General features: G+C 42.3%; 1 protein-coding gene across 1 annotated transcript in view; it reads right to left on the bottom strand.

The window, feature by feature from the left end:
* cog5 (component of oligomeric golgi complex 5) overlaps positions 1-12,968 on the bottom strand; it is an 89,870-nt gene that overhangs the window by 26,436 nt on the left and 50,466 nt on the right. Inside the window, exons 10-11 of the mRNA XM_084050069.1 lie at positions 11,831-11,908; positions 1,740-1,821 (exon numbers count right to left, since the gene is read on the bottom strand). Of these exons, the coding sequence (XP_083906195.1) occupies positions 1,740-1,821; positions 11,831-11,908 (160 nt within the window). The remainder of the gene's footprint in view (positions 1-1,739; positions 1,822-11,830; positions 11,909-12,968) is intronic.

The following is a 12,968-nucleotide window of genomic DNA, read 5'->3' as shown; positions in this document are numbered from 1 at the left end:
CAACGCGAGGCGTTGTGGGCTTGTAGATCTGCTATTTTTGGCTGAAGTTCTCCTCAGAAAAGGGATGCTAGGTTTCGAGTGGTTATGGTAAAAAAGAAAAATCATATCACATAAAGAATTGTCGGACCCCCTGTATTAACTCTGAGGACCCCCTAGGGGTCCCGGACCCCCTGTTGAAGACCCCTGCTGTAAACTTTTTTTTTTCTTTCAAAAGAGCACTTCTGGTCAAGAGGGCAAAGGGCAGGTGCTCTAGCACCACCTAGAGCCTATCTGTGCACGTCCCTGACTATGATGGATGTTGTAATGTTAGCTCGTCTTTTCTGGACTTTGGTGAGATTCACGTCGTCAGGACTCTTTAATGAATGTCAAGCTGGACTTCAGGCTATTTCATACCGTCCTGGCCTTGCGTTACACTTAACCGGGAGTTCCACAGTGACACACTGGGGATACGGTTTATGCAGCAGCAGTGCCAAGGTCAATCACAAAAATAAAATATGATGATGGGTGTGGACTAGAGTTAGCGCTGAGCAGGGAACAGAGGGACATGACGAGAAGGAAGCCGTCGCCTCTGTCTGAAATGCTTCCTCACATAATTGACAAGAGCTCGACCAACATACCGGTTTGGCCCATATACGTATCGGCCATTATTTGACTTGATTGATGACAGCAGTTTTGCAGACACACATTTATTTATGTTTATTTTTATCTCTTGCTTATGAGTCAAATGTTCTCAAATAGAAAATAAATAATAAAACATCGGTAATTGTTGGTATAGGACATTGGTTCTCAAAGTGGGGTCCGGGGACCCCCAGGGGTACTTGAGGGGGTTCCAGGGGGTCCCCCAGCTAAATGATGGATAGGAACCAAATGGACCCTTATGGGTCTGTAACTCTGAGTGTACAAATGGAACCAAATGGACCCTAACGGGTCCATTTGGTTCCATTTGTACACTCTCAAGAGTTAAATTAACATTGATTTTACCATATGAATTGGGGTCCCAGAGATATAAATGCCATTAAATGGGGGTCCGTAGCCCTAATGCATGTCAAACTGGGGGGTCCTTGAAATGTAAATGGTTGAGAATCACTGCTAGAGCCGTAAAAAAAACTTATGGGGGTCCCTGGCATATCTTTTCAAATGGGGGTCCGCGGGCTAATAATAAGTGTCAATTTGGGGGTCCTTGACATGAAAAAGTTTGAGAACCACTGGTCTAGGACTCTCCAAAAATGGGATCGGCATCGGACAGGCTCTATTATTGACAACACACTCTCTCTCTCTCTCTTATCCTCTTCTCTTCCTCCACTATTGCTGTCCATCTAAGCAGCCACTCTCTTATCTATCCGTCCTGCAGTCACTCCGTCAGAATGGTTTACACATGCGTGCATGCTCAGAATGTCCATGCAATAGTTGATATAGTTATATATACCGCACATACTGTATGTAAACACACCGTGTAGAGAGAAGTGTACAGAGTGTTGGGTGCAACGCTAGGATAGACGTGAGCCAAGACCGCCTCTCTCCTTTTTCACACTTTGCTGTTATTCTTGCTGCGTGAGTGGGAGCGCACGGATATTCTTGGCTCTTGACATTCTTTTTCTCACTCTCCGCCCACCCATTACAACATATACAGTCCTTAGCCCCCCCCCCCCCCCAGGTCGAGAGGAGAGGAGAGGAGAGGAGAGGAGAGGAGAGGAGAGGAGAGGAGAGGAGAGGAGGTGAAGAGAAATGTGTTACTGTACCTGTGGTAGCCTTGTGGAACTCCACTGACAGAATATTGGTGACATCATTCCAGAAGGTGTAGAGGATGTCAGGCTGGCTGTCCTGTAGAGTCAGAGGAAGAACCACTTAAACATCCCTCTATTCTTAGTAAAACGGACCTGAGTTGCAACTGTACCAAATCTCTTCACCAAAAAAAATCGCCAATCTACAGTACAAGCGTTGTGTGACGCGTTGTGAGCTTGTAGATCTGCAATTTTTGGCTAATGTGCTCCCCAGAATATGGATGCTGGGGTGAGTTAAAGTGGTTGAAAGCCTTATTTTCAATAAAGAAATTGGTAGCACTTGCTATGCATCCTATGTGTTTGTTCATGATGCGTTATACACATAGGATGCATAGCAAGTGCTACCAAAAATTCAACAACTTTCTTAAAAATAAAAAATAAAAGCCGGAAAAAATGACATGCCCAAATTAGGGACGCCAGGTTGAAAGCTGTTAAGGGGCATTCATGTTTAAGGGAGAGAAAAAAAAGTTGTCACAAATGATATTAAAGTATGTCTAACACTGGTTCTCAACCTGTGGGGCCAGGGCCCTATGATGGGCCGCAAGGATATTGCAAGGGCCCCCAAATGATTAGCAAAATACTAAGATTTCAGTGATAATATAACATGAATATTGAAAGGTGATACCAATGAATAAAGAAGTTAGCTAGAAGTTAGTGTTCAGTGGTCAGATGGGTGGGCCACGGACCCTTGGTTTTCAAGTGGGCCCTGATCCAGAAAAGGTTGAGAGCCACTGATGCATAATATAATATCATGTGCACAAGATTTGAGCGATTTGTTCATTCGTTCTTCCGCCAGCGAACACAATAAAGGCATATTTCTCCTCCGAGGCTGACCAGGCAGGCTCACACCTACACTTCACATCGTGAGCTGTCGTGGAGGAGGGAATTGTTCTCTTTTTGATCCACGGACAATTGTACAAACGATTGGACATAATTAACCCATTAAGACGTGAAAATGTATGCAAATCTGAAAATGAATGCAAATATTTGAATATATATATTTTTTAAAGCAAACATTTTCAACTCAAACCTTTGCTTCTGCGGGGTCCCTGGAACAAAATATTTTGAGAGGGGGTGGGGGGGGGGTCCGCGGACAAATACTTATCATTTCGGGGGTCCTAGACATGAAAAATGTTTGAGATCCACTGATATACAGCAACATAAGTAAAAAAAATAATATTTTATTTTACTGCAAGAATTTAGAAGACATTTGTAGAATCCCTAGAAGCAAAGATTTTAGTTAAAAATGTTTTGCACACATTTTCACTATTTTTCAAAGAAATAGCAGATATACAAGCTCGTAGCGCGGCACTCGGTGCCGCGCTACGAGCTTGTATATCTGCTATTTTTGAATAGCCAGAGAAATCAAAAAATGACACACTGATGCGTTCCCGGTCTTAATGGGTTAAGCAGCTATTCCACCAGTGAATTCAACCCACGTTACCCTTGGTAGTACACTTATGTATTAGTGGAACTCCTTGATATTGATGGCCTGTGTATTCTGGTGTGTGAAGCCTAATTCGAACGTGGCGGTGCGATCAGGGTTGTTCGCAGAAAGTCTGTTGTTTTGGGTGATTAACGCTGTCATACAACAAAGTAATAAGTAATAATATAAATTAGGCCAATTCATAGTTGTCAAACATATTTTTATCTGCAGAGTCTGCACAGAAAGAAACAGTGGTTCCCAACATTTTCTGGATCAAGGCCCATTTGAAAATCTGTTCGTGGCCCACCCATCTGACCACTTAACCCATTAAGACCTGGAACTGTGTCATTTTTAGATTTGAGCTAAAAAGCATTATTTTACACCTTGGGCTATTAAAAAATAGCAGATCTACAAGCTCATAGCGCGGCACCGAGTCCCGCGTTACGAGCTTGTAGATCTGCTATTTTTTAAAGTTCGTGAAAATGTGTGCAATTCTTTGAATATATATATTTTTAAAGCAAACATTTTTAACTCAAATCTTTGCTTCTGGGGGGTCCCTGGAACAACATATTTTGATGGGGGTCCGCGGCCAAATACATATAACTTTGGGGGTCCTTGACATGAAAAAGATTGAGCACCACTGATATAGAAACATACGTTTTTCAGAATACTGAGATTTAGGAGACATGTAGAATCGGCTTCAGGTCTCAATCGGTAGCCTCTAAAACGGTATGTTTTTAGATGTACAGACATCTCTAAAAACGGTAGCCTGAAATGGCCAGACTAATATCACAGTGTAGATATTAGTCTGGAACCTGCATTTCCAAGGGGCAGATTAAAAAAAATGCCTCTGGTGATAAACCCGCCCCAAATTTGCATAATGGGCCCTGATTGGTGCCCCACAACTTCGGGGGCAGCGAAATCCAATCCCAACCGAGCGGGGCCAGACCAGGCTTCTTTACTTTTTTTGCACTGGCAGATTCGTCTGGTTTCCAGGCTATAAAAACGGCATGTCCCTTAACAACAGGGGAAATTCAATCAACATATTGTCTGTTGTTCCATGTTTTCAAAGCAAGGCAAGTTAATCTGTATAGTACCTTTCAACAACAGGGCAACTCCAAGTGCTTTACACAAAACATTAAGAGCAAAAGAAACATTATGAATTGAAAAAAATTGTAAAGAATAAAAAAAGAATAGAAAATGAGAATTAGGTCAAATAAATCAGCCACCAATGGAAATAAAATTACAGTGCAGCACCAGAAATGAACAGGCAAATAAGAAAAGAGCCGAGAATGGTAGCAGGGACCTGCAGTTTTCTGGGAGTTTGTTCCAGATATACTGCATGGTGCATTAACCCATTGAAACCAGGAAGGCATCTGTGTCATTTTAGATTTTTGCGTTGGCTATTCAAAAATAGCAGATGTGCAAGCTTGCAGCACGGCACAAAAATCTTGAAAAGTGTGAGAACTACTGATTTAGAAGGCATTTGTAGAATCGGCCCCAGGTCTTAATGGGTTAAAAACTGCACACTGCTTCTTCCACGTTTGGTTTTGACTTTGGGGACAGAAAGACGGTAAGAATAGCACTGCAGCCGTAGTCAAGAGAGGTCATTCTCAATATCAACCTTGTGTCATTGGACAGAGGTTATTGGACAGCCACGACACCTGCACAAATAAATAAGCCTATATATGTCAAGTGAAACCCAACCGTACAGACACAGACATCCAGACAGAGACACGCTTTGATTAGCTAATGGATGTTGACATGTGTGTCTGTGTAAACTCCATTATCGTCCCATCGCCAGACCCTGTGCAACGTCTCTGGCACACGGCTGCCTTTCTGTACCTCTTCCCGACATTAACAAAGTACATTTACTTGAGTACTGTTGCTTCAGTACATCTTTGTACTGTATCTGTACTTGAGCATTTGTATTTTTGGATTCTAAATGACTTTCACTCCACTGCCTTTCAAAGACAAATATTGCACTGTTGACTCCACTACATGTCTAGGAAGGGAGAAAGTACATTATGAATAAAACACTTTAGCCTCATTTCAAAAGTGAAAATAGCAAATCTACAAGCTCACAACCAGTGTTGACTTTGTCGACTAAAACTATGACGAAAAATGTTCGTCGACTGCCTTTTTTCACTGACGAAAACGAAATAAAAAATAAGCTATGATGACTAAAACTAAGACTAAATACATTGACAATTTCGTCAACAAATAGAAACTAGACTAAAATGTTAGTGAGGGACGAGGGGAGAAGAGATTGGTAGAATCCAGTAGAACTAAAAGACAAGTCATTTTATGTTCGGCTGCGCTCAGGTGTTGCGCTCTGAAAATAGCAGATCTACAAGCTGCGACGCGTTGAGAGCTTGTAGATCGTGTAAAATCAGCCCTTACGACAACATCAAGGCCCGCCAAAATGAAATTTGGTCAACTAAATCAACTGTAGATTTAGTAGACTATAATCTTATGATATTTAGTCGACTAAAACTAGACAAAAACTAAAACATTTCAGGTGACTAAAATATGACTAAAACTAAATGGAATTTTATTCAAAAGACTATGACTAAAACTAAATCACAATTTGCTGTCAAAATCAACGCTGCTTCCAACGCATCGCATCATGCCACGTTGTGAGCAAATATTTTCATGTGACCATTTCTTGGTATATTTAAGTTATTTGTCATATCTGCCCTGTGACATGTTTGATGGAGCCTAAAAACCCATTACTGTAATTTATATGTTCCAATGTTCAAATCAATCGTTAACCCATTAACTCATTCACTGCCACAATTATTGCTTTCCGCGTTTGCCCACTGCCAGAGATTTTTCATTGAAAAAAAAAAAGTACTCAGGAGCCGAGATACAGAATTTTTAAGTTTTAAGTTAACAAGGAAGTGGGTGGGAGTCTAGATCTTCGAAAAATCATATCTCCTTGGTCTTTGGGTCAAATTTGGATTAAAAAAAAAAATGTTGTCACATTTTTTTTATTTATTTTTTTAAAATTACGTTTTTTACGTTCTTGGCAGAATTGTTTAATTACGTTTTTTACGTTTTTGGCAGGGAATGAGTTAAGACCGGGAAAGCATCATTGTGTCATTTTAGAACATATTTTGTGCAAATCTTTGAATATACATATTGTTTAAGTATTTTTTTTTACTCAAATCTTTGCTTCTAGGGGTATATGGAACAAAATATTTTGACATGGGGGTCCGCAGGCAAATACATATACAGTTTAGAGGTCCTAGACACGTTTTGAGCACCACTGATATAGCGACATACGTTTTTCTAAAAACTCAGGAAAACTGATTTGGAAGACCTCAGGTCTTAATGGGTTAATAGCTATTATTTCTGTGATAATTAATCGTCGAGTAAGAAGGTCATGATTGTGACAGCCGTACCTCCAGGATGCCCGAGGACGGTAAGTGGAGGTAGTGCTACAGTATGCATATCATTGCTGTCGGGTGTGAAACCTTGTAATTCCAAAACCATTCCTTTTTTTTATCATTATTTTAACCCATTGAGACCTGAAGCCGATTCTACATGTCTCCTAAATCTCAACAGTTTTCAGAAAAACGTATGTTTCTATATCAGTGGTGCTCAATCTTTTTCATGTCAAGGACCCCCAAAATTATATGTATTTGGCCGCCGACCCCCATCAAAATATTTTGTTCCAGGGACCCCCAGAGCAAATATTTGAGTTAAAAAATGTTCGCTTTAAAAATATATATATTCAAAGATTTGCACACATTTTCACGATTTTTCAAAAATAGCAGATCTACAAGCTCATAGCGCGGCACTCGGTGCCGCGCTATGAGCTTGTATATCTGCTATTTTTGAATAGCCCAAAGTGTAAAATAATGCTTTTTAGCTCAAATCTAAAAATGATACAGTTCCAGGTCTTAATGGGTTAAAAACGAGGTGTTGCGAGCGTGTAGGTTTGCTATTTTCACTGATTTTGTGTGACACTCTTGAATGATGAATTAGGGCATTCATTTATAAGAAAAAAAAACGTAAAGAGTTGAAAACATGGACATACGAGGTGTCTGCCCGACACAGCGGCGATATCCAACAAAAGCCTTTAGCGTTTTAACCACGCACACTGATCAAACGGAATGGCTCTCAGCATGGTTGGAATGAAAAGAAAGGGAGCGGGGTGAACGCCTGTGGAGGTGCAGCTCCAGTCATTTAGACGTGTCATTAGATCTCCAACTCACACTTCCATCTCCGGGTAATTGGTGAGAGCTGTGTTTCCATAGTAACTCCGGCGACTCTGGTCTCGAAACAATGTGTAGAGAGGATGACGACAACGCGGGTGGTGGTGGTGATGATGATGATGATGATGATGATGAAGATGGTGATGAAACTAAAAACGGTATTAATGTTGTTGTTGTTCTTGTTGTTACAGCAAGTGCTCATTGCATGATCATTGGTCAGTGTTCGGAGCGAGACGGTTCTGGAGAACTGCTCATCCGATCGACTTCACACTCAGGGACGTGCACAGATAGACTCTAGGTGGTGCTAGAGCACCTGCCCTTTGCCCTCGACCAGAAGTGCCCTGTTTTTCAGTTTACAGCAAGGGGTCTTCAACAGGGGGTCCTCAGAGTTACTACAGGGGGTCCGCCAAATCTTTATGTGATATGATTTTTCTTTTTACCATAACCACTCGAAACCTAGCATCCCTTTTCTGAGGAGAACTTTAGCCAAAAATAGCCGATCTACAAGCCCACAACGCCTCGCGCTGCGAGGCGTTGTGGGCTTGTAGATCGGCTATTTTTGGCAAAGAGGTATAGGTGTAGAGGGAAAAAAGAGCAGACCAAGTAAACAAAAAAAAGTATAATTTACTTGAGCATCTGCCCCTCAAAATGTCTGTGCACGCCACTGTTCACACTGGACAGGCTGTGTCCACAGCAATGCACCCGTCAAACGTAAAGTACATAGGATGAACGGTTCTTGAGATATGCAAAGGACAGAGAGACAGACAGACGTCATTCAAAAACAAAGTGTCTCTAGGGCTGTCACGATTACTAGGGCCGTCACGATTACTAGGGCTGTCCCGGCCTTCGCCCGCGTCTTTTGCGGGCGAAGGTCGTATTCATGACTTTTCATGGACTTTGCATGTGTTGGTGGTGCATGCCGGTTCTGGAGTACCGCTGATCCAAATGACTGCACATTCATTCGACACTGCACTTCCTTGGGGTGTCGGCAATACAAGGCAAATATGAAGGCTACTGGTTCGGGCGGTCCTCGAGATATGAACATACGATACTGTACATACAGCGGTTCCCAAACAGTGGGTCACGGACACATTTTTTTATGGGTCGCCTGGAGTTTTTTTCCCCCTATATTTTTTTTGTTAAATTAATAAATAATCAAAGAAATTCCATTAAAATAAATAAATAAATAGATATAAAGTACAGTAGCACATCTACAAGCTCACAAACTATTTTCATCAGTTTGGGTCCCGGGGGTGGCAGTGGCTCAGGGGTAGAGTGGCCGGTAGAGCGGCCGGATGGAAGCCGCGAGGTTTCCAGTTCGATCCCGGGCTCCCCCAGAGTTAGTGTCGAAGTGTCCTTGAGCAAGACCCTGAACCCCTAGACTGAGAGAACGAGCCCAATCGATGGTCTTGAAGGGCGGATCCAAAACCAGGCGCTGGATTCCAACGCCGCTTCCTATTGCTTCACCAATCTATGTCCCCGCCTCCCCTCCCCTTCCCCCCCCCCCCCCGGCCTGTGCACGGAGCACGCTGACGTCACCAAATTTAGAGCGACGCCCCTCTGCACTCTGATTGGTTAGGAGATAACAAGGTCCTAAGACCAGCGTTCCTGCACCGTTCTCCCAGGCTTTTTTTCTTTTGTAACAAAAAAAAAATGCATGGGTTTCCGAGGCTACTGAACCCCTAATTGCTCCCGATGAGCAGGTTGGTGCCTTGTATGGTTTCCTTCTCCATCGGTGTATGAATGTGTGTGTGAATGGGTGAATGTAATGCACAATCTATGTAAAGCGCTTTGGATAAAAACGCTATATAAATGCACCATTTACAGACAGACAGACATACTGTACTGTACTGTACTGTACTGTACTGTACTGTACTGTACACACACACACACACACACACACACACACACACACCCCTTTGTGGAATGTAAAGATAGATGAGCGAAGTGTGCCGTAATTACAGATTCACTTCACCTAAAGCGTACCAGTAGGTGGAACAAATCAACGTACTGATTGCTTTGTGTTGTGCGTTGATCACAATTACACACTCACTCACGCTCGCTCACGCACGCACTCACACACATAAGGAAGTAGCCTTGGAAACCAACGGTTCCTGAGCAGTGGTGTAAAGTAACTAGGTACATTTACTCATGTACTATACTTAAGTACAATTTAGAGGTATTTTTTACTTTACTGGAGTATTTCCAATTTTCTGTACTTTTACTTCTACTCCACTACATCTCAGAGGCAAATATTCTACTTTTACCACACAACAATTATTTGAAAACTTTAGTTACTTGTTAATTTAACTTTGTAATTTTGATTATCATTACAAAACATTAACCACTTCAACCCCATATACATTTCGGCCAATTTGAAAATAGCCGATCTACAAGCTCACAATGCGTCGCGATTCTGCATAACAAAGTATTTCTACGTTGCAGTATTGATACTTTTACTTAAGTAAGAAATGTGAGTACTTTTTCCAACACTGTTCCTGAGCCAAGTGGTGCACACAGGGCAGGAGCCTATCTTCTGTTTCTGTAGCCTGAGGCTGCTTGATGTACAAGTACGCCCCCTGGACATGACGCTAGTATGTCGTAGGGACACTAAACATTGATGCTGAATGCCAAGCACGGAGGCATTGGGTCCCACTTTTATAATGTTTGCTATATGACCCGGCCCCCGGGGGGATATAACCCCCGACCTCCCGATCTCAGGGCGGCCACTCTAACCACAAGGCCACTGAGCTGGTCACGCACACACAATGACACACAAACACACACACACACACACACACACACACACACACACACACACACACACACACACACACACACACACACACACACACACACACACACACACACACACACACACACACACACACACACACACACACACACACACACAGCTACAGCTGCTACCAATCTGCAGGGAAGTCATTAGTGGCTAATGTGCCGGTATAGCCAGTCCCCTGATTAGTTCACACAAATGAGGGTTAGAGGATCATGGGCTACATGTGTGACAGCTCACAAACACCCTTTGTGCACATGAATAAGTAAACACGTGCACACGCACACACACACACACGGGTTTGTATTACTATACTTGCAAGGACATCAACGTTTTAGGACAATGGTTACATTAATGTTTTTTTTTTTTTTATATTTGTGTAATTTCTTTTACTCTTGTCCTGAAAATAGCTGATCTACAAGCTCATACATATAGTAATACATACGGATATGCACACACGGGCCCCCATTGTTACGGCCAGCCGTATTTGGATTTATTATTACCACATTTGTATTTGGTTTATTTTGGTATAATTATGATGTTTTGGAATACTGTGGGATTATGTGTGGCTTGTGTTATATTGTTGCTTTTCTGTATCCTTATAAGGTGATTGCTGGTGTGAGTGTGAAGTGGCTGATTACATTCAGGTTGTCCAGATTGACAGGTCCAGCCTCTGGCCCTGTTCCCCTGCTCTTATTCGTCGCCCCCTTTGTCTCCGCCTAAGCCAGGGTTGGCTGTTCTCTGGAGCTCACCTATAAAAGCTCATTCTGTCCCGACAGTCATGGGGACTGGTCGCTCTCATTTGAAAGAGCAAGCAGGGATTCAATCCCTCCGTCTCCCCGAACCCGTGTAGCCTGTTTTGTTCTGTTTGTTCATTTGTCCTTCAGTGAACTTGACTCATTCAGTTTCTTTGTTTGTCCCTCAGTTACTTTGTTTGACCTTCAGTTACCGTATAGTTAAACATGTTGCTTTCTGATACGTATTGTTGAGTTAAAGTTACTTTGTATATATTTGCCTATTTCATTCATTCTTGTATGTATCTGTTCACTCGCCTTGTAGGGGTGTTTGGTCCTTTTATTTGGTTTAACCACTTCGTTATTTGTTTCTGTTTATTCATTAGTTAGGTAAGTAAGTTTAGCATTTGTATATTTTTCTTTGGTTAGGTTTAGGTTAGGGGGTCATTTTATTTATTAGGTAGAGGTTTTTGCAAATGTAAACCAGCACCCTGGAGTTTCTGCACTTATACAAAAAAGACAAAAAAGAGTTTGAAATCTCTGCACAAAAAAGGAAAATAAAATCAATTAATTTTTGAAAGCGATTTTGTCCTCCATTATTATGTCACCTCCCCTACCCTAGACAGGGGGTCGTAACACCCATCTAAAGAAAATGTTCCAGGGACCCCCAGAAGCAAAGATTTGAGCTACAAATGCTTTTTTTAATCAAATATTTGCACACATTTTCGAGAATTTTCAAAAATAGCAGATCTACAAGTTCATAGTGCGGCACTCGGTGCCGCGCTATGAGCTTGTATATCTGCTATTTTTGAACATGCACGCACACACGCACGCGCGCGCGTATGTGCGACAGAGGCCGTGTCTCTTACCTTAATGATCTCATCGATGAAGCAGACATGAGTGACTGGGTCTCTCTTCTTGGCCAGGACCTTCTGCAGATGCTGCACCTGGTGACACAAACAGCAGAGGAAAGGCCACGTTTACAATCCTTCACAAGCCTTACACTGTAGCAGTGGTTCTCAACCTTTTTCTGGCCAAGGGCCCACTTGAAAATCTCAAAGGCGTTCGCGGCCCACCCATCTGACCACTTAACGGCAGCAGCAACAACACGGCTAGCCACTGGGCTGCCGTGTTAAGTGGTCAGATGGGTAGGAAAAAGATTTTTATTTACATTCTTTAGTATTTTGCTAATCATTTGGGTACCCACTTGTAATATCCTCAGAGAGGATAGAAAAAATGTCCTTAGTTTTAGTCTTTGTCAAAATGTCATACATAAGCTTAATATTTTCTTCAAAAATAGCAAAAAACACTGATCTACAGTACATGCTCGCAATTCATAGCGATGCAACGCGTTGTGAGCTTGTAGATCGGCAATTGCTGTATACTTTCCTTACTCTGTATGTGTGTCTTTGTAACTCTGACCGCTGTGATGCCGAGCACAGGGCGAGTGTAATTCCCCCGCGGGATCAATATCTATCTTGTCACTATTTTTGTCAACTAATTTAATCTCGCCTGACAACCCCATATTACAATGAAAACTAAAACTAATCAAAACACAACTGAAAACAAATAGTCAAAATGTGAAATAAAAATAAAAACTAAATAAATAAAAAGTTATACTACAAGTAAGACGCGCGAACGCTGGAAGCGAACGCAGCCCTATTTTTTTTTTTGTATTTTTGAAGTTGTTATGTTGTGTATTTACGGACTAGGAATCCGTGTTATTTCACCGTGATGGGGAGAGCGTAGAGAGAAAGTGACGTGACTGCCTCTGCCTCGTATTGAAGTTAATGGGGGGGGGATATGGTTCTCCTATGTTTCGGAGTTCCTAGTCATCTATGCACGGAATTGCTGTTTGTCAAGCCGTGCTGCCAATGAGAGCAGAGCGCGAGTCACATGGGGGCGCGGCTATACACAGGCAGTGCCCACAGAGAGACAGAGACACTCACAACCCGGGCACGGTGTCATAGTAAGCTGCACTTGGGCGGAGGCGCGGCGAGCGTTCGC

Source organism: Gymnoscopelus microlampas, assembly GCF_963454915.1.
Source record: "Gymnoscopelus microlampas genome assembly, chromosome: 23".
Classification (NCBI taxonomy): domain Eukaryota; kingdom Metazoa; phylum Chordata; class Actinopteri; order Myctophiformes; family Myctophidae; genus Gymnoscopelus; species Gymnoscopelus microlampas.
The sequence above is the reverse complement of the archived record's forward strand: the minus strand, read 5'-3'. Positions and strand labels throughout refer to the sequence as shown.